Raw genomic sequence first — 22,803 nt, 5'->3', positions numbered from 1 at the left:
CCAGTGGCTCTGAGAAGGTGAGCCCTTCAACCTCCCCCCGCCCCCAGACCCCAGCCTGCCCCCAACACCTCAGCCTTGGATCTTCACGTCTCCAAGGTAAACTGGGTCAGGCTATCCTAAAGGTCTTCACCCCACCCCACCCCACCATCTTTCTCCTTGAACGCCTGGAAACTTCTGGCAGGCACCTGCAGGGGCCTTATTTTTTTGACACTCCTTCCCGTGACTTAGTCCTTCTGTCCTGATAAAACACTACCTGGCTGTTTATTCTCCCCTGAATCCACTGATCCTCATGAAACTGGGTGGATTTAGGTCCTGGATTGTCGTACTTGGTTCCCTGAGGGAAAGCAGGGGTTAGGGTGGGAGTGAAGTTCTGATTTCTTACCTAAGGCAGTGACTCTAAACCCTGGCTGCACGCAGAGATTCAGCTGGGGAGCTTTCTAAAGAAATGCTCTGATGCCTGGATCGATCTCCAGAGGGTCTGACTGAACTGGCCTATGGAGCGGCCTGCATGTCAAACAATGGTGATTCATTACAAATATATAAGCTATTTGAGATGTGGACTGAACAACCTCTCTGCTCCCAAGTTCAGAAACCATGATGCCCTGAAGAAACACACAGGTTCAGTGGTGCCCACCAGAAGCTGCCAGGCCCACAGGCCTGTTTCCTTCCCCTCTTAACAGATCTTAGGTAACTAAGTGACACAAACCAGTGTCTCCTCATCACCACACCTGAAGAAGCAACTCAGAGGGAGCGCTGTTAGATGGTGGAGCAGAATAGCATTGTCAATGAGTGAGGCTGCAGACGACCATATTGGTTAGGCCAACGCGTGGCCACAGCACACTGCCCCACTCTCCACAGACCCAGTGGAGGCAAATGCGCACCATGGTGGCTTAGCTAGGCCGAGAAGAGCGCCAGCTTCAGCCAGCACACCGCCCTGCTGCGTGCTCATGGTGACCAACACGGTGGTGGCATCTCTAGAAAAAAGGCCCCGTCCCCGCCATGCCGGAGCCCGAGTTAAGATGGAAGGACTAACCATGGTGCAGGACGGATACTGCAAAGAGTTTGACACTTTTCAAACAGGGTTCGCTGGTGTGGCCGAGCTGATGTGGCGAAGAACTAAAAGGAAGCAGGGGTTTGGACCAAATAAGTCAAGATGGCCCAGAGTGGGTTAAGGCCACTGCAGATGGAACAGAAATGACACTGGGGAACTTGGCTCTGGGAACTCCCAGATCAAGGCTGTTTGGGGGCCACCAGGAGAGACATAAACCTCTACTTGTGATCTCAGGATGAGGACAGGATACTGAAGAATTCCAACAAGACGGGGGGGGGGGGGGCGGGGGCGGGGTGAGGTGCCGAAGGAGAAGCAATGGACTAGCAGGCCAGGCGCGGTGCTAGCCGGTGCAAGACGTGAGGCCAAGCCCACAGCGGCCTCCCCAGCCACCCAGACTGCAGCCTGACGATCCTGCCCTGACTCCTCCCCGTGGGCCACCCTCTGGGCCCTCTTGGAAGGCGGGCCAAGGGGCCAAGGTCGGCACAGAAGAGGAGGAGGGAGAAACCTTGTCCTCTCTGTCTTAAGTGGCCCAGCACCTCAGAAGGAACACAAAGTTGCCAAGTTGGCCAGCCCAGAAGAACCACCCCAACTCCCTGGAGCTCAGGAGCTGCCGAGCACAAAAGTGAGGGTCATCTCTGCAGGTCAGGCACGGCCTCCCCTTGCTCTTCCCTCACTCCCCCCAGAAGATGAATCATTGCTGGAACTGCGCTCCCTTGGGCCCAGCCTCCCCCGGTTCCCTCCCCCTTTGTCTTGCCAGGAAATGCTGCAAACCCCCAAGTACCTGCATTCTTGGGCATGCAGCAGGCGAGAGGCATGCTTGGATTCCCGCTCTGCTTCTTGAGGCCGGGCCTTTTCTTTCATCCAAAGCCCTCTGGAGTCCCGGGAGCTGAAAGCTGATCTGCTTAAGTCGGCAGGCAGAGCAGGGGGGGTGGGAGGGTGAAGGAGGGCAACCTTCAGTGAGGAGGGTGGCAGATTCTCACTCGACATCTGCGCTGCCTCCGGGACTCCCCCCTGGAGGGGGAGATGGTCTCACCCAAGCAAGCGCTGGGCCAGCTGCTAATCCCTCGGGGGTTCACTTGAATGGCAAATCAGGACTCCAGGGCAGCCTCCGCCACACCCTGTCTGCAGAGGAGGGGCTCAGCGGCACTCTCCTTCCTCGGCCCTGGAGGACGTCCGAAGGCCCGGTACTTTCTACAGCTGCACTGGCATCACCTGGGAGCTGGTTTGAAATGCAGACTCTCAGGAGAAGCTCTGCCAAGAGCCACGTGGCTATGGAAACCGTGAGCACGCCGCTGGACACAGGAAGCTGGCCCAAGGCTAACAGCCAGGGAGCCACAGCAGCCCAGCCCCAGGGCGACTGTCCAGTCATGATAAGGAACACACCCCATCTCATCACCCCAGCCGGCCCCTCTGCACCCCCATCCCCTCCCCCACCCTTCTTCTCACTAGGCTGGGGCAGGATCACTTGGCTGTGAAAAAACGTTAGGTCGGTGTGAGGCTGAGCCGCTCAACAGGTCTGCAAATATTTGCACACCCGCTGAAAGGATGAGGGGCAGCACACAAGTGGAGTTTGCTCTTTGCAGGTTGCAAATCAATTTCAGATCCCCTCCCACCGCCAAGGCACACACCACCTGTATCAACATGTTAGACTAGTGCGATGCCAATAACAACAGTAACAGCGCCCCGAGCCCTTTCACAAACATCCACCATCCTGGGGTCTGTTGAGAGCGTCTTCTTGGCACCAGAGGGAGAAGGCAGAGATTTCCACCGCTTTGCCCTCACAGCCTTTATGTTGTCACGGCACGCGCTTCACCTCCCAGCTGAGCCCAGCAACAGAATCGGTGTGCAAAATCTAGAGGGAGGAGGGAAAGAAAGGAGACATATGGAGGGAAAGACTGAGAAGAGCGCTGGTGCTGCAGTCCAGTGAGGTCACTAAAACTAACGGTGTCAGCTCCTCGCTTCTGCTCCACAGCCATGTGGGGTGAGAGTCAGAAGGGGTGACTTCAACAGAAAGACTCCCCAGCCTTGCAAGCACCTGTCAGCGGCATCAGGGGCGGGCCTGGCCCTCACCTCCTTGAACCCTGCTGGAGGGAAGAAATCAAAGGGCTGGGGAGAAGAAGGAAGAGGAAAAGTCAGCCAGGGATGATGACGGACAAGCAAGAAGGCAAAGAGGGTGGGCCTGAGCTCTGCTGGAGTTCGAGAGGGCCCTTAAACGCACTCCCGGTGGGCTTCTGGGTAGAGACCCAAGCTGAGACAGAATTGAAAAATCCGTGGATTCCCAGTCTTGCCTCCAACAACAATCACTCATAAAAAGACTCACGGATGGAAGGAAATGAGGCTGTTGTTTTATTTTCTATGGGAAGTCATAATAGTTTTTAAAAGGTTAATCTCCTTCTCAGCCCTGTTTTTTCCCTTCCAGTGACCCCAAGCTGAAAAGGAAAAATATTTGCACTTGGTGTTTAAAAACCACAGTGAATTAGCTTTTGTTGTTCATGGCAAAGCCACTATTTAGCTGCCCAGAATCAAACCAGATGTCAGGGAAGAAAGAAGGCCTGCATCCTGTGAACTTGCCTTTCACCTTTGCAGGGGGGCCAAGGGCCAGGCTGGACTGAGAAGACAAGATGGAAGGAGTGGGGCAGTCAGCAAACCCAGCGTGCGGTTCTGAAGGACTCGCTGGTTGGGTCTGTGTGGGGGGCTGCCAGCGGGACTGGAATACAACAGCTTTGCGACCCTGCATGTGCAGTGCCTCTGGACTTCCCGAACTTTCTGCTGTGGACAGTACACGAGGCACTATTCCCATAGGCAGCAGAGACCACGGTGAGTGACAGAAAAGCAGGGAAGACAGGATGAGGAGACAGAAGCAACACAAGAAGAGGTCAGCAGGGCTTGCTGGCACACTCAATCTATCAGAGAAGGTGAAAACAAATCCTGTAAGGAAAAAAACTACATGTTCTTTCTGGGGCCTTCCAGGAGAGTATGAGGAGGAGATTAGTATTCCATTTTGTCAGGCTTGTTTTTCTTTAGCACACCACCCACCACAACTCACTGCTTAAATTGGGAAAAATAAAAGTTCCTCTGGGGCTCAGTCTGTTTCTCAGTTTCCTAACTCAGCAGCTTAAGGAAAGACGAAGTTCTCTCTACTCCAGGACCCTCTGTATCCACTCAGCGAACATTTACTAAGCATCCCTGGCACACAAACACACACACTTTGGTAAGCAAGTTATTTGGGTGATAACAGAGGCCTTGGCTACTATTCCTGTCCATTATAGCCTGCTGGGCAGGACAGACATGTTCGGAACAACACCAATCCTAATAATAGCTATGGGTCCCACTTTTCAAAATGTAATGATGCACTAAGGACTGTGTTTTCCATACAGTGTCTTACTTAACCCTTACAATAACCCTATGCAGTGAGTTTTATTTTTCCCATTTTATAGATGAGGAAACCAAGGCTCAGAAAGCTTAAAAAACTTGATCAAGATCGCACACCTGTTAAGCTAACAGGGGTCTTTGTTTTTGCACTGATGGAGCCCAAGTGCCTAGAACAAAGCCTCGTGCATAGTAGGTGTGAAATAAATCTTTACTGAATGAAAAAAGCCACTTGGGGTGCAAGGAAGGGCTTTCAGGGGGCCTTGGAGATGAACTATGAAGCATGGCTGGGATTTACACAAAGAGGGTAAAAGGCACACTGGGAAGAAAACCGGAAATGAATAAATGCACCCCTAAGGAAACACAACTGTTTTATAAAATAGCAGAAGGAGGAGGAGGAAGTAGTAGTTAAAAGAGGGAGCCTTGAGTCAGAGAGACTGCAGTCCTACTGTGACCCTGCTGCCTATGAACACAACTAAGTCAGTCAGTCTCCAGTACCTCATATTCCTCATCTGTAAAATGGTGAGAAAAGCATTACCTACTATGGCAGAAACTGTTCACTTCCTACCAGATCTTCCATATGTACCCTCTGTTTCGAATTCATAAAACCTCAATTTTTTAAACTGGGTCCATTGCCAGACAACCAAATGGCTCTATCTCCAGGCCTCTCTTGTAACTAGGGGCTGCTATGTGGCCAATGAGATCAAAGCAACTGTGGTGTGGCATTTCTGAAAAGTCTCCTTAGAACACAAGAGACATGCCCCTTCTTTCATGCCCCTTCTCCTGTTTGGGCCAATGATGTGGTGGCTGGAGCTCCAGTGGCCATCTTGGACTGAGAAGATGAGGGCCACAAGGATGGCAGAACCAAGAGCTGGGAGAAGTCTTGGTCTCTGGACTAGCCCTGGACTTCTTATACATAAGAGAAAAATAAAGTTCCATCTTTTTGAAGCCTTTGTTAATCTCCAATGGATATATTTACCTCAAAGAGTTGCTGGGAGGATTATAAAGATAATGCAGACCAAGTAATTAGTGCTGGGCCTTACACATAGTGAATACTCCAACAAATCTTAGCAATCATGTTTTGCTGCTATTCTTATGACTACTGTCATCATTACCATTACTAAAACCCAAAATGTTCCCTGTCAGGCCTGAACTGTCTTCATTCAGTTATTTAATCAATTTGCTTAAAATTCCTTAGGATTATGTCTTTCATGAGAACCTGATCAAGAGTCTTCCTATCACAGGGTCCTCTTTGAATTTCATCACCAAATCATCCACATAAACAATAACATTGAAAATCTAGGCCTGTTGGTGACACAGGGGGTGGGGGTTAGGAGGTTAACACGTCTGAGCACGGTGACTGGGAAGCGTTAATTAAATTCCAAGTTGGGTCAAATGTCCCTTTTTGCAAAGCTCCATGGCAACTCAGTGCCACAAGAGACTCCCTTTTCCCAACCAGACAGACCTTTACACTGCAGGACGAGGAAACAAAAAAATGTAAAGATACAACAATTTGCTTAAAAAGTTCTGAGAGTCAGCATAGTATGCTGGACTTCAAGAGACTTGCCAAGAACTGTGGATCTTTTTACTTAAATCTCTGCTTCTTAGTGTCTCTGACAGATTGTGTGGTTTGTTCCTGAACTTGATCAATAAATGTTTGCTAAAAGATCTAAGGAAGGAAATAAATGCCATGAGTTAGCAGGCGTGGTTCTCATAGGTCAAAGGATTGGCTGCATTCAGATGATGAAGGACGCACTCGGGAAAACTACAGTATCTCAGGCCCCACCCTAGACCCACTGAATCAGAATCTCTGGGTGTAGGGCCTAGGAATCTGTATTTTTAAGCTTCCCTGGTGATCTGATGTGTATTCAAGTTTGAGACTGTTCTGAAATGCCCCCGTTTCCCCAACTCTCTCTTAGGTTGGGTTGCTATGTGCTCAATCGCTCAGTCATGTCCAACTCTATTTGACCCTATGCACTGCAGCCCTCCAGGCTCTTCTGTCCAGGAGATTCTCCAGGCAATAATACTGTAGTGGGTTGCCATGCCCTCCTCCAGGAGATCTTCCTGACCCAGGGATTAAACCCACATCTCCTGCATTGGCAGGTGGATTCTTTACCACTGAGTCACCTGGGAAGCCCCCGATGGTCTGGGTTACTTAGCAAAGTCTGTGATGGGGATTCTTGTTGAAATGCTGTATGGAGGGGATACTCTCAGTGGAGGAGGAGCACGCCAGCTGATGGAGAAGACAGAGGCAGGGCACCAACAGCACCCAGTCCCAACTCCACCATTCTAGGCTGGAGTGGAGTCGGCCTTAGTACTTGTGTGGCTTTGTTCTCCACGGAAGCCCTCATGTCTCCACTCCCTTTGCTGACTCGGTCCGAGTTTACCATTTACACAAGTTTACCATTTACACTCTTGAAGAAGAGTTTAACCTGGAGGGAGGTTTTCAGAACCTGATATGGTCCTTTCAAGGACCAGGACCCCCAAATAGGTATACCGATTACCAACGAAACTGCCAGGGTTATCATTTGCTTGGTAAGTTCTGCCAGGAGTTGGCCCAAAGTCAGTGTCCCAGAATCCTTCTCAGGCGTTCCAGCCATATTCACTCAGACTCCAGAACAAGCGACTTAGAGGACTACAGCCACCTGGTGGTCCGTCCCCTCTTCCTTCTCAACCCTGACAAATCCAGATGCAGGCTACAGAGCTCCCTTTGGCTTATTCTCAATGACTCCTAAATGGGTCAAATCACCTTGGAGACTGGCCAAAAGCTAATTTTGTATTCACCGCTGACCTGTTTGTTCTCCCCCTGGTACTTCAGGAAAAAGCTAGGTGAATGCCTTTTCTCCTGGTTTAAGTCTCTCCCCCTGGAGCAAAACTTGCTGCCCAGGCCACCGTCATTTATTCAGAGTTCCTGCTACTGTGTCCTGAAATCAGTACCAAGCTTGCTCACTGCCCATCTGCTGCATCCCTGTACCTGAGTGCACGTGTGGGGAAAATTAAAGGCCCAGTAGGTCCCCAGTTGGAGCTGCCTGGCCCCACAGCTGTTCCTGCCCCCACCAGGCTTAATGCCAAGGTTTGTGGAAGGTACCTTGGAAATGGGGAGCATCAATGATAAAGCACAACTCAGTTCCCCATCTGTCACCTGCTTTCCATCCAGAGATCAGCCAAGAACCATGTCTGGAGCACTCCAACCCCCTAAGGAGCTCCACAGAGACTCAGTCTCTGCTCTCATCAAGGAAATACCACCATTCTGGTTTCTTGTATTGGAGCAGAGTTCCAGGAAAAGAAGCCGAGAAGGGAGGAAAGAGTGAGGAGTGCTGAAAAAAAAGGGGGGGAATGAGATGTTTTCCTTTTGTGGTTCATTCAAATCCAAGTGGAAACTCAACACTTTCAACCAGTCAGAGTCTGGAGCTAGAAAAATAAAAAACCCAGGCCTGGCTCAACTCTCTCTCCAGAAACTGCTGTGTGGCAATGCCTTAATTTAATTGTAAGATGTCAATCCCCATCTCCGTCTCATCCCAGATTTCATCATTTGTTTTGTTTTGAGACATTGAGTTGTTTTTCCTTTCCTTTATAAACCGAGAACTCTCTGCAGATGAGTCTGTGTGGCAATCTGGCCCAGCCATGAGAACAAAAACAGTGATTCTTAATAGGGCTCTCAGATTGCCCACTAAAGCTGAAGCCACCACATCGAGTTTTCTCCTGGGAATTACATAATCATGATAAAACAAAGAGTCTATTCATTCAGCAGATATTCATTGAGCACCTAGTAGGTGTGTTTCCCTCTTGGAAACTCATCTTAGGGGCCTCTCTGGTGGCTCAGATGGTAAAGAATCTGCCTGTAATGCAGGAGACCAGGGTTCAATCCCTGGGTTGGGAAGATCCCCTGGAGGAGGAAATGACAACCCACTCCAGTACCCTTGCCTGGAGAATTCCATGGACAGAGGAGCCTGGTGGGCTACAGTCCATGGGTCACAAAGAGTCGGACACCACTGAGTGACTAATACACACAGCAGGTGTCAAGCATTATTTTATTTTATTTTAATTTTTTTTTCAAGCATTATTTTAAATGCTCTGTAATTTTCACAATTCTATGAGGTACATACTGGTATTACCTCCACTTTACAGGTCTGGAAATTGAGGTGCAGAGAGTTTAAATAACTTGTTCAAGGCCCTGGAGGTGGTAAATGGTACAGCCTGGCCTTCTAACCACTATGCTGGGTTACCCCAATGACAGACGTTAGGGAACTCATTATCCTACCTTGGAAAGTGCAGACTCACCATCTCTCATCATTCACGTCCAAACCCAAGTTAATCATGAGGCAAGACAGGACAGAAATCCCAGTTACCCACAGGAAATACCTGGTGCTTGCTTTGCTGAGTGTTTCAGGAGGAACTTTGTGTAGAGATGGAGTCTAATGCTGAAAGGATAAACCTCAAAGTCAGCAGGTGGAAGAGAATTTGAGCAGGAAAGGGGAGGAAGAACCATTGGGGCTTTCTGTAGCTTTAGAATTAGCTAATGCTTCACTTAAGATTTCTTGAGGATCCTTAGTAAAAGAAAACTACGTTTTACCCAGAAGAGGAAAGAATATTAAAATGACCTTAAGAGCAAGATCATTCAGGACAGAGAAACAGCAATGGATAATCTCCAAGGTTCCTAATAGTTCTATCATTATGATTTAACTTCTTTTTTTCCCCATCTTTTAATGACTCTAGCTCCTTTAGTGCAAATGCTGAAGAAAAGACTTGGCTTCCCCAAATCCGAATGCATTCAAGATGGTGGCACAACTGCTGTCTTAGGCAATTCTTGACCCTAACAGTTGAGTGTATTAATTGAAAGGCAATTTGTGTCCAGCCAGCACTGTGTACTCCTGGCTCCTCTGACACTCTGCAGTGTGGACCTGCGGGCAGAAAAGTAGGGTATCCAGTTCAATAAGGAGTCCAGGAAAACAGTCTTCTCATGTCATTCTCATGTCATTTAGCATGAAATCACTTCAACCAGAATGGTGCTAGCCTTCACTGAGATCCTGATGGATGTGAATTAGGTTTATTTAGTTTGGCTACCTCAGATAAGGAAATTCCAGAAGCTTTCCAATTGCTGTTAGATTTATTAGAAATGACATCATGCACTCAGATGCAGGATTCTTGAGTGAGAAAACTGGCAAAAAGGTTAAGTAGTCAACTTGGAAAAGGGAGAACATTTGAAAGGGATAAAAGTCATTTCTCTCATGTGTCCACTCAATGAGAAGACTCAAACAAACCTTACCAGCCACAAAACTTGCAGTAATGGGACCCAATGGTCAGACTTGGAATTCTAATCTTTTTCATTTGGGAAGTATAAGTAAGAGATCCATCAATGTATAAAATGGGATAGCTTTTCATTCTCCTGAATTTGAAATGGTTGGGAGATGATGTCATTTCAAAACAGAACAAAGTCTTTATGCTGTACCGACTTTCTCTGGCACTGTCCTTTGAGCCTTGTTAAAGTACTTTTGCTGCCTTTGAGTTACAAGATGCTAACCTCACTGCTGCATCTTTACCCTGAGTCTGTCTGACCTGGAATTTCACTCCATCTCTTGTCCAAAAGGTAAAGGGAAGCAATGGAATGAAATGTGGAGACAGGAAGACAAAGGGCAAGCTGACACTGATGTGGAGTTTGTCACTAAGAACTTAGCAAACTTCCTAGGGCTTGATTCCAACAAACACAGCAGCCCAAGTCCATGGTGGCATCCCATTTAAGCTCCCACCATGTCAACCAGAGAGAGGTCCATTCCAGGGCTGGCTGTGACCAGCAGTATACATCACAGCTGCATCGGTAACCATGTGGGATTACTCTACATACATGAAAACATCAAATGAGAAGGTCCTAGAAGCCAAGTCAAAAGGGGAGCTGCCATTGCTAGGTATGGCTGCTGAATGCTTCTTTCAGTCTGAGAGGTCTAACACCCCAACCAGCCTATGAAGAAACCCACTGTGGCACCAGCTTGAAACACAGTAAAAATGATTAACCTTTCGTAGTCAGGCTTTTAAGCACTAAAGAACCACAGGATGGGATGGATAAGAAAAGCACAGGATAAGGTTGAGATCTTCTCTGCCCAGTAATGACCACCACTAGCTGTATCTGGCTACTGAGCACTTGAAATGTGGTTGGTATGAGCGAGGAACTGAATTTTTTATTTCTTTTAATTTGAATACTCCATTCAATTATTAGAAGAACTTAAATAAGAACCATTTTTTTCTAATTTTGTGGAACTTTATGAGATATAAGTACAGATGAAGTATTTTGGATGGATATTTAGCATCAAAGTTAAAATGTGTTATACATGAAAATACACACTGGATTTTGAAGACTTGATATGAGAAAAAGAGTGTAAAAACTTGTCACTAATGTTTCATATAGATTTTATATGATTTGATTTCCATATGGAATTTCATTGATTTTATATGCCAAAATGATACTCTTTTATAAATATTGAGTTAAATAAGATATATAATTAAAATTAGTTTCTGTCATTTCTTTTTCACATTTTGAAGTGGCTACTAACATTTTTAAATTATATAAATGACTTCCACTGTATTTCTAATGGACATTACTGGCTTTGAATGAACAAGATTCAAAACATTTCAAATCATTGTTTTTAAATGTATTAATTATAAGCTGAGAAGAAAATATGAGTTTTTAATCAGCTAGGAAGAGAATTAACTCATGGTGGTTTGCATTAAGTTACCAAAACCCCTCAGTGAGTGGGCTAACTTGGAGGCCCCTGTTCACTGGAACTTTGCTCCAAATTTGTTCACAGCCAAAGTTGGGCTGACTGGGGCATTCTAGAGAAGCAGTTCTCCAGTTTTGGTCAGGGGATCCCCTGGGGTCCCTGAAGCCCTTTCAGAGAACCTGTGAAGTCAAACTATCATCATCATGATTTGAAGACATTCCTTGTCGTTTCACTCTCATTCTCTCCTGGATGCCACGTGACACCATGCCAGCTGGAACAAAGAAGCAGATACGAGAATCCAGTGATCTTCTACTAAGCCAACTACTATGCAAGATACTCACACACAAAAAAGTAAAAGAATGCCATTCTTCCCATTAACATTTGTCTTGGAAAACATGATTATTTTTTCCTCAAAATATGTAGAATATGTACTTATTATTGTTAATTTTGAAATAAACTATCAAGTAAATTATTTTTACTTCTCAGTTTTAATTTCTAATGTGATAATATTGATATTGACTCATATGAGCTACAGCTCTTTGGGGTCCTCAATAATTTTTAAGAGTGAAGAGGTATCTTGAGATCTAAAACTTTGAGAACTGTTATCCTAGAAAGACTTGGTAGCAGATGCTGCTGATGGTTCATCCCCTAGCTCTTAGGTGCACGTCTGAGTCCTCCTACAGCTGCTGTGAACACTTTCCCACCTCAAACACCCAGGCATCTCTCTTGCTCTGCCTGAGGGCTTTCTCTCATGCTGTAGGACTATTAGTGAGAGTCCAAAATTAGAAACAACCAAACACCAATCAACAATAGGCTGAACGGTAAGTTCCAGTGCTTTCGCACCATGGAATACTATACTATATAATACGTGGAATATAATATTATATTATATAATACATGAAATATAATACTATATTATATAATACATGAATATAATACTATATAGCAACAAGGGTGAACAAGGCACTGCTACATACAACAACATGGGATCCTCTCACACTGTTGGTGGGAATGGAAACTGGTGCAACCACCGTAAAAAACAGTATGGAGATTTCTCTAAAACCTAAAAACAGAACTACTATATGACCCAGCAATCCCACTCCTGGGCATATATCCAGAGAAAACTCTAAATCAAAAATATACATGCACCCCAGTATTCACAGTAGCACTAGTTTCAACAGCCAAGACATGGAAGGAACCTAAATGTCCATTAATAGATGAATCAACAAAGAAGATGTGGTACATATATACAATGGAATATTACTTGGCCATAAAAAAGAATGAAATAATGCTCTTTGCAGCAACATGGATGAACCTAGAGATGATGATACTAAAGCCAAGTCAGAGAAAGACAGATGTCATATGATATCACTTATAAGTGGAATCTAAAGAAATGATACAAATGAGCTTATTCGCAGGTCAGAAATAGACTCACAGACATAGAAAACAGAACTTATGGTTACAAAAGGGGAAGGGTGGGGTAGAGACAGGTTGGGAATTTGAGATTAGCATACGTGCACTGCTACATTGTACACAGAATAGATGAACAACAGGAACCTACTGTATAGCACAGGGAACTATACTCAGTGTCTTATGGTAACCTATGGTGGAATAGTCTGAAGGAGAATATATAGAGATATATGTATATGTATAACTAAGTCACTCTGCCATGCCCCTGAAACTAACACAACACTGTAGATCGACTATACTTCAATTTTAAAAATGGTAAACTAGACAAATACATATTAAAAAATCAGGCACATCTAACTGATGTTATTAGAAATCAATATAGTAATTGCCTTTGGGCAGGAAGAAGAGCCTGTGGCGGGTGCTGGGGTCTGATAATATTCTAGGTCTTGACCTGTCTAGGGGGTACAGGGGTGTGTTCAATTTTTAATAATTCATTGATCTGTATGATTTGAGTACTTTTCTGTATAAATGCTAGACATCATTAAAAAGGTTAAAAAAATCAACTATTTTATTATTGTTTTTACACTGTGCTCTGCTAGGCACAGGAGGGGATAAAATAAAATTTTCAGACATGGTTCCTGGTTTCTGCCTTTACATCAGTCTCTCTGAGAGAGAAAAGTAGAAGATTTAATTTGGAGGTGGGCAATTTGGGGCGGCTTGTTTTGCCTGGACAACATGATGGCTTACTTTGAATTTACTTGCAATGCTTTTATTTCCTTAGAACGCACACAGCATCTTGGGCCCTGCCGCTCCTTGTTATTATGCCTGTGGCCCTGTCCCACACTTGAGGTACCTGCCTGACCCTGAAGGCACCTGAGTTTGAGGCCTACAATGTCAATGATTCCAGTAGAGACTCAGGCCATTGGGCGATGAAGACTCAGCTCACTGCGCCGACACTGATGGCCAAGGGTGGCTATGTGGCTATGGGGGCAGGGAGGGGGTGCTAGTGTGAGGGGGAGCAGCATGGGGGGTGCTGTGTTCTAGAGGGGCCCTCTGGGGAAGATGGACTGACAGACCAGGGTTTGCTGTCAAGGGGATGTGGACATGCTCTGACCACTGGTCTCCCAGGACAGCCCTCCACCAAGAGGCTACTTCTGCCATTGCAACCATTTCTAATATAGGGTTTCCTGTCAGTCAGGACCTGTGCTTGTATCCAGCTGTTCATGGGTGCCTCTAGGGGAGATCACCTTTTAGGACATTTCAGTAGTCCCAGCGCCCTAACCCTTACCTTAAATGGACATAAGTTACCCGCCCCCCCCAACCTCATCTCAGTCCCCTCTACACCCACAGAGGCCAGGGTGCAGGTAGGCCAGGGAGAAGCCTGGCTCCACACGCTGCAAGGAAAGGGGAACAGTGGAGCTGGTCTTTGTGTGCCCAGAGGAGGAGAGTGTGAACACTGCTGAGAGGGCTGCCTCTGCCTCCTGGGGACCCCCTCCTTCCTTCCTGGAGAGCCAACACTTGGTAGAAGCCATAAAAGAGAGCCCTCCCACCCTAGTTGGGGCACTGGGATCCAGTCAGAGTGTTCCCAGTCACCTGGCCTCTGGCCCCAAGGCTGCAGCCCCCCACCCCTACCCCCGCACCTCACCTCTCAGACCTTCACTGAATCTGGAGCCAGCGGGACCACAAGACTCTTCCCATCCTATGTTGGCCCAGATCCTCATGGCTCCACGGCTGCTAAGCAGCCTCCTAGACCACCTCTGCCTCCTCCTGGCTCACCCCATGTGCTCCCCAAGCCTGGAGATGACCCCCGGGTGGGGACAGATACCACCTCAGGCCTGTGCGCAGGCCCACCCTGAGGTTGGCAGACAGCAGCCCGACATTCCCGAACAAGACCCCGTTTGGAAAGCTTGACCCTGGTCTTAGCTGGAGGAGGGAAGATTGCTTCAGGATGACGGCAGAGAGTTGGGAGACTGTCTTCATCACAGACAGACCCACTTTCTCACTCCAGCTCCTAAGAAATGATACCAGGGCTGAAAATTTGCCCAGATGCCAGGGCTCATAAGCATCTGGGGGCCTTTCAGGAGCCCTCGATGGGAAATAGATCACGTGCACTGGAATCTGTTGCCCACGGCTTCAAAGCCGATGTAGGGTCTCCCCTCATTTTCCCAAGACTGAAATCTCTCCTGCCCTCAATAAATGAAATTTGGGAAGTGGAAGAAGGGGTAGACTGGGGCCTGTGGACTGGCACCTCCTCACACCTTCACTGGAGCCTAAGGAATTCAGATGTGTTCAGTCAGACAGTCAAGGTTTGAAGCCGAAACAAAGCGGGAGGCTTCTGTGTGTTTTTAATTGAAGCTGAACAGCTGCAGCCCACCCAGCCTCCACAGGGCCTTGCACAAAAGAACAAAAAGCTATTCTCTCCCAGGTATTGATGGCTATTGTACCAGCTCTGACTGCCAGTTCTGTAAGAGGCCACTCACTTCACCCTGTGGGCCGAGACAACTTAGAATCAGAAAACTTTTGAGCTCAAAGTACTCTTCAAGCCAATCCCCTCATTTTACCGATGAGGGAAAGGAGCCTGGATCACATGGCAAGGGGCCTCGGGGCTCAGACCTAAAACTAGACTGCAGCCAGATCCCAGTGACGCCTGACTTATCAGTGGTGTTCAGAGCCATCACTGGGGGGGTTCGTTCCTCAGAGCTGCTGAGGAGGAGGAACAAGCAGCAAGACCACGTGACGGCCCCTGAGAAGACAAGTCACTGGCTACAAGCATCATGGAGACCAGGAGAAGTCAAGATGGAGACAGACCAGATAATCACGCTATGTGACGTTGGTTAGACAGAGAAAGACAAATAGTGTATGATATCACTTAGATGTGGAATCTAAAAACGGATACAAATGAACTTATGTACAAAACAGAAACAGACTCAAAGACATAGAAAACAAACTTACTAGTATCAAAGGGGATAGTAGGGTGAGGGATAAATTAGGAGTTTGGGGCTAACAGATACACACCACTATATATAAAATAAACAACAAGGTCCTACTGTATAGCACAGGGAACTATAGTCAATATCTTGTAACAACTTATAATGGAAAAGAATATGAAAAAGAATATATATATTGAATATATATATATGTACACACACACACTGAATCACTTTGCTATACACTATAAATCAACTCTGCTTCAATTTTAAAAAAGGGTGGGGGCAGACTAGCTTGGAGAGGCAGAAATGACTCTACAGCATCTTGAAAAGGAGATGGGCAAGGAAGCAAAAAAAAATGATGTCACCTAAAATCAAATGGCTAAGGTTCAGAATCTGACCTCGACCTTTCTTTCCTGGTATTTCTCCTCTTTGTTAACATCTGGCTGCTTCCTCAGAACGTGTTCCTCTTCTCTTGGCTTGGCCACACGTTCAGTTGTTTTTTGCATATTCCCTGCTGGCAAGGCTATGGGTATGTCGGCTTCACTGTGTCCAGAACCCCTCGGCAGCCCATGCACACCTGCTCCTCACCAGGGTTTCCTGTCTCAGAGGAGAGCACCCCCACCTCTGCATCCACAGCCCAAGCCAGACACCTGAGAGCCCTTCAGTCCCCATATCTAGGGAGTTCTGAAACTGCCTTCTTCCTTCTACATCCCCCTGACCCTTGCTCTAATCAGGCCTCCAATGGAGGCTTGGGGTGGGGCAGTTTCACCACAGAATAGCCGGTGTGATGTTCTTCCTCAAATACAAATCAGCTCACTTCTCTCTTCCGCTTCAGTCTTTCTCTTGGTTCCCGCTGCTCTCAAGCTAAACTCCAGACTGTGGAACCGGAGCAAACAAGGCTCTTCAGAAATGACCCTCTGCCTCTTTCTCTTGCCATCATTCCCTTTCCATTCCCACCCCGCTCCTTCCACACCCAACACACCCTCCGCTACCACTCAAGCCATGTTCTAATCCTTAACAAGATACTCTCTCACCTCATGGCCAGAGAAAACCTGAGTGTGTCCCTCTGCCTGGAACGTTCTCTCCCCTATGTGGCTGGCCCCTTCTTGTCATTCCGTCTTCAGCTTGCATGTCACGGGAATACTTATTTCTCAGAGGCCTTTCTGACCACTGATGGAATCTTCCTAACCTGGGCATTTTCCATCATGTTGACCCCTTTGGATTTTTTTTTTCACAGAACATTATCTCCATTTGACATTTTCTTGTGTGTTTATTGTTGGTCTGTCCCCACTTGACTGAAACCTCCTGGACGGCTGGGCCACTGTGTCCCAGCACCTAGAAACAGTCTCTGCCCTGAGAGAAGTTCAAGAAATACCGGCCTAGTGAATGCATGGATGCATAAAACAAGATCGGTCCTAGGCCTTAAATAAGGTGATTTGGCTTTAACTGCTACTTGCATGTTTGTTCTCAAATGTTTTCACTAAGGGATTTGAGCCATCAACTGACTGAGCTCCAGCTCTCAAAGCCTCATGGCGGTTGGGAAAAATAAAATCTGAAAATGGATCCTGTTCTTGTTTCTAATACAGATTTCTGTTTAAGCTGAAGTCAGTTTATCTTCTTAAGTTTCCTGCTTTTAAAAAGAGAAAACTCTATCCCGCCTGTCTAACTTAAGTGGTCTGAGGACCAGCTCATGACGACCCTAAGGCTATTGCTCATCCCTGATCACCAGAATCTCACTGTAATTCACTGCCTTCATCACAAACAACACGTATGGGCCAGGCATTGGGCAGAATGGAGGGCATACATCAGCAAGGCAGTTGAAATGGCCTCTGCCATCTTGCATGGTCTACTGGGGGAAGAAAGGCAAGCTCATGAGCAAGACATGACCAGCCAGGAAGATAAGAGTCTGATGGAGGCACATGGGTAGTGATAAGACTGCAGAGTGGGAAGAAAGCAACCCAGACCTGGATGGGAATTAGGAAAGTCTCTTCAGAGGAAAAAAAAATGAAGCTAAAACCTGGAGTCCTTTGTAATTCATACGGATTTCTGCACCCTCCTCTGGGGAAGCGGCTTACTGAGATGATCAGTTTCCACTACGTCAAACTGTCCACAGTTACATCTGCCCCAGATAAAAGGCTGACTCTAACCAGGAAAATCACAGTAACTGTGTGGCTTAATTGGGCATGGTGATCAAAGAGCCCCATGGCTCATTGGTTACACATTTTCACAACCTACTGTTCAACACCAGTAATGTGCTCTGCCTGTTCCATGCCCCCTTGGAAGTTAGGGAACATGTATAAGGAGAGTATTGATTCTCCACTACAACTATAAGAATATTAGTTAGGGTAGGCTAACTTGTATAGCAAACAACCTGCCGATGTCACTGGTTTTAGACAACAACGTTTGATTTCTTGCTTATGTCATACTTGAGACAGTTCAGCTGAGATGCTCTGCTCCATGCAGTCATTCAGGAGCCCAGATTTCTATCCTGTGACCCCATCATCCCTCAGGGGCCTGGGGCCCTCCACCAGACTCTGCACCTAGGTAATAGGCAAAGGAAGAGAGTGTGTGGAGGATGAGAAGGAAAGACTTAAGGCCAGGGCTCAAAGAGGATTCTATTACTTCTGCTCACATCCCATTGGTCATAACTCAGTCATAGGGCTTCCCAGGTGGCAGTGCCTGCCAATGCACATAGATATAAGAGACATAGGTTCGACCCCTGGGTGGGGAAGATCCCCTGGAGGAGGAAATGGCAACCCACTCCAGTATTCTTGTCTGGAGAATCCCATGGACAGAGGAGCCTGGCAGGCTGCAGTCCATAGGGTCTCACAGAGTCAGACACTACTGAAGCGACTAAGCATGCACACGGTCACAGGGGTCCTTCTAACTATAAGGAATGCTGGGAAATGTAGTCTATCTGTGTGTCTGGGAAGAAAGGAAAATGGGGTTGGGTGAACATCTAGCATTGTCTCTGCCATCAGACATTTAATAGTGAGATAAAATACAGAACGAGTCAGTGCAGTGAAAATAGAGCAGTGGTACTGTGTAAACCAAACCATCAACCACTGTCCACAAAGAATTAAATCACGAGTAACTGATTTTCCAGTTGGTGAGTTAATCCTGCTTACTTAGTCAAAGCATTCTCTCTTCCAGGTGACAATCGGAAACAGTTGTTAATGGAGGAAAATAATTTTTTCAGGTTACAGGACGTAACCCTGAAAATGTTCACGTATATGAAATTAGTAGAAGAAACGAATGCTTGGCTAAATTCTCAAGAGCATACCTGACTCTGTATCTAATCACTTACTCAAGGGATATTTATTAAATATGTCAAGCCAAATTTAAGTCTGCATGTTACATGTCTATATTCCAAAGTGAACATGTAGAAAGCCATAATTTTTCTCAGCCCGTTAAAAAATCCCAGCACGAATAAACATGCTTAAATATACACGGTTCTCTGAAGATATTTATTTGTACTTAGAAAAATAAAAGTTTGCAGAGGGCCTTGCAGTTTTCTGATTAAAGTTGCTCTCTAAGCACAAAGTATTATTTGATGTCGGAACAAAATCATGGAGCAAGGTGAAAGACTGGAGATGCTGGGAAGAAGCCAAGAATTAATGATGTAGATCTGCTATAACTTTACTCAAGAATTCTTCATACTGGCGGCACTGTGCTAACTTCAAAAGCAATAATGATTAAATATACTGAGGACTTATATATCATCAACTCCTAAACCAAGCCAAAAAACAGATAGTTCCAAATGTGTTAGCACCACACTGTCACAGATCACAAATCCAGACCACCCTCAGGATGGTTATTTGGATATGTAATGAAATAATTGACAAAAGCCACTCCGAGGGCCGTGACTCCAATGTGTCAGCAGATCTGAATGGCTCAAGTTCATGGAGCTTGCTAGCACAGAGGCCTGCGTACATTTTTCACATTAGGGAACAGATGGAAGCTGTAATTCCTGCCATAGCTCAAGGATGCCTTGCACCCAACAGCAGCAGATAATAAGCGCATTTGGGGAGAACTTTGCTATTTTCATCCAAGAGTTCAATGAACTGCTGCTGAAGTACTCTGCCAACTGTGGACAGCACACTTCCCAGAGGGAGAGGGAAATGGCATTTGCTTCAAGACCCCGAAGGTTCTAGAGTCACCTCAAGTTTCCCCTTAGGTCTCAAATCTCACATCAGAGCAACAATGGGGCCATGACCCACCCTCACAGAATTCTGGGGAAGTCGATGTCTAACCCCGGTTTCCTAGTATAAATAAGTAATGCCGAATGCTTTCACAATTTATATGAGACACAGTGGCTAGAAACTGGGTGAGGTGACACACCTCATTTTCATTTGCTCCAGAACATTTTTGCTCTCAACTTTTCAAGCTCTAAAGTGGTCTCTGGGGTGCCATTCAATGGGAAACTTGAAGAAAGAAAAAAAAGATATATTCAACTACTTTGGATTTGGAAAATATGCTGTTTGGCTGAGAAAGACGTTTTCCACATATTTGATCACTCAAAAGCAGTTAAGCATTGAAACATGCAATATGTTCTAATCTGATAAAAGCTGAGAGCATTGAAAAATGAGTCATCCCAGTGCTATGGGTGATCAAGTATGGAGCTGACACATGCAAGTCGACATGTACCATCAGACACTGGTGTAGACACACACTGCAGAAGGAAACACAGATCAGAGTAGTTGTGCAGGGCGGCGACTGTGTAGACACAGACCCCGATTCTCAACCCCGCCTCACCAACAAGTCTGGCCATTACACAGGTCATTTCACCCCTGGATTTTCAAGTGCTTCATCAACAGAATCCTATTACCTTTCATGGCAGGCCCAGGAACGCAGCAGGCAACAGGCCCCAGTTTCATGAAGAACTTGGTGGCAAGGCTGGCTAATCAGAGTTCTCTAATACCACTCTCCATCACATTTTTTTCTTTATTTAAAAAAAAAACTAAGTTGTAGGAGAAGAGGAATGAGCTAAATGATACTGAGCAATCTGTGTCTCAAAATGGTAGCCATTAGCCACATCTGGCTACTGAGTATTTGAAAAGAGACTAGTGCAACTGAGGAATGGAATTTTAAAACTCTAATTCTATTTAGCTTAAATTTAAAAGCTGCTCAGTTACTGGAAAAATATTAAACACACTTTGAAGACCTTGGATACATGAGTCTACTTTTTCAACTGTAAATTCTAGGAAATGTAAACAGAGATCAAGTGTACTCTGATAAAAATTTAGCATTTGCATGAACATTTGTTCTAAGTATGTAATACATAGAGCTTTTGAAGACTTAGTACCAAAAAATGTGAAACATCTCATTAATAATTTTAAAATATTTGTTGTATTCTTAAACTAATAGGTTTGATGTATTGGGCTAAATAAACTATATTATTAAAATTAATATCACTCCTTTTTTTGCTTTTCAAGTTTGAGTACTAGAAAATTTTAAGTTACATCTAGGGTACACATTGCATTTCTGTGGGATGGTGCCACTCAAGACTAAAAATAACCTCACACAGCTATCTACCTGCCTCCCCAAGTTCTTCCCACACATACACATCTATATAGTCCCCACCTCAATGTGTAAGATAACAAATGACAACTGAACATCTAGAACCAAGATCTCTGAAGAGGTGGCATCGCCCAACCACTTGAGGATGGTGACAGAAGGGATAGGGTCTCTGACTTGACTTGTCCTTTGAAGGGCTGTGAATAAGAGAATCCACTTATCTGTCCTTAGAACAGTGGATGTGAGCCCCTCCCCAACAGGGCTATCGTTCACTCACTCAGTTCATTTCATGAGCTCTCCTTACGGCCCAGCCACTTGCTAGATGCTATAGCAGGGCCCAGAGAAAAGCGAAACATCCTGGCTTTGCAGTCGAGTTGTTTCCATGCATTTACTTCAGTAGCTGGTTGTATTCTGGTTAGTTGTTTCAGCTTGAAATAAATGCTGAAATTGAGCTCACATCCAAGGGCTCCAGAAGTACAGGATGAAGAGTGATGAGTTCCACCCATGGAGACTTTGGTGGAGCTCACCACCCAGGGTGAGCTTTCCATGGGGTAGCATGCAAGAGGAACCTTGATAGACAAGGGGGATTTTCCTGGTGGGAAAGGGGGGAGAAGGAACCACACATGACAGAAACAGCCTGAGCCCAAGAAAGGACAAAGGTGAGTGTACGGTGTGTTCAGGGAATGGTGAGGGGGTGAAGGAGGGAAGTCCCAATGGATGATGCTGGAAACGTCCAAAGAGGCCAGATGATTGAGAATCACACACACCAAAGGGTCCTTTAGGACAAGCACAGTGTTAGAAGACAAGAGTGACAGGGTCACGGAGATCACGGCATTATTCCAAGTGAGAAACGACTGGAGCCTGCCCTGGGATGGCAGAAGGAAAAATGGCAAAGGAAGGGCACGTGCAGATGCCACCATGGAGGAAGATGGGGCTATCATGGCAGTAAGAGAAGAGAGGATAGGAGTTAATGGTGTTGTCATGAAGCAAGATTAAGGAACACAGGAGGAAGAAAACATCTGACACAATGTGTAAAAACAAAAAACCAGCACAGCAAACTCCTTGGAAGAAAGCCTAGATTAACACAGGACACTGATAATAGACCCACAGACCCATGTATGCCTAGTGTTCACCTGAGCTGTTACCAAAATCCTTCATCACATGACGAAGATGGGAAATTGCCAAGGGGGGATATCTTCATTTTGGAATTTCCTGAGTTCATTTTCAAACAGGAGGGACCATGAGTGTACACTGTTGACACTTAATATGTGAGGCATTGGAAATAGAACAAACATACGTTAAGCATGGGCGCTTGAATCCTAACAATACACCTATGATTGGTGGAAAGTCAAAGCTCTGCCCTTGGAAAATGTAACCCACTGTGATGAAAGGATTATGTAATTTTTGCAGGGTCAGAATTATCAGAGGTTTGCTTATACAAGTGGAACAGACACCGACCCCCCCCTCTCCACCCAGCTGCCCACCCCCACAGCAAGAGGAGCTCAGGTTTCAAAAGCCAGCTTCTGGCCAAGCCCTCGGGCTGAGGCTCTGTGGTTTCAGATTGGTTTTGGCTTCAAGCGAAGGCAAGTCCTTCCTTCTGCTCTCTGAACTAATTCCAGCGTTTACGGCTGAGCCTTGTGGCCCCTTGTCTGCTCACCATGTGGGGAGCTTCAAAGTCTTTTCGATGTGATTATTTGTTCTGTCAACAGCTCCGTGCCTCTGAAAAGTGAGGGCCACTGCTTCAAGCGATCACTCATCCTCTCTCTCGGCCCGGATCACTTCTCAACAATGCAGACCTTCTGGAGAGACGCTC

General features: G+C 46.0%; 1 protein-coding gene across 2 annotated transcripts in view; it reads right to left on the bottom strand.

Annotated features, from left to right (window-relative positions):
• Positions 1 to 22,803, bottom strand: part of NHS (NHS actin remodeling regulator) — a 337,770-nt gene that overhangs the window by 102,225 nt on the left and 212,742 nt on the right. Inside the window, exon 1 of one of the 2 annotated variants that reach the window (XM_043459976.1) lies at positions 1,833 to 2,446. The exons of the other annotated variant lie outside the window; for it this stretch is intronic. Coding sequence (XP_043315911.1) covers positions 1,833 to 1,866 — 34 coding nt within the window. The 5' untranslated portion in view covers positions 1,867 to 2,446. Of the gene's footprint in view, positions 1 to 1,832; positions 2,447 to 22,803 lie in introns of those variants that run through there. 2 annotated transcript variants of the gene reach the window in all.

Source organism: Cervus canadensis, chromosome X (genome assembly GCF_019320065.1).
Source record: "Cervus canadensis isolate Bull #8, Minnesota chromosome X, ASM1932006v1, whole genome shotgun sequence".
NCBI classification, from domain to species: domain Eukaryota; kingdom Metazoa; phylum Chordata; class Mammalia; order Artiodactyla; family Cervidae; genus Cervus; species Cervus canadensis.
This window is presented reverse-complemented; position numbering and strand designations above follow the sequence as displayed.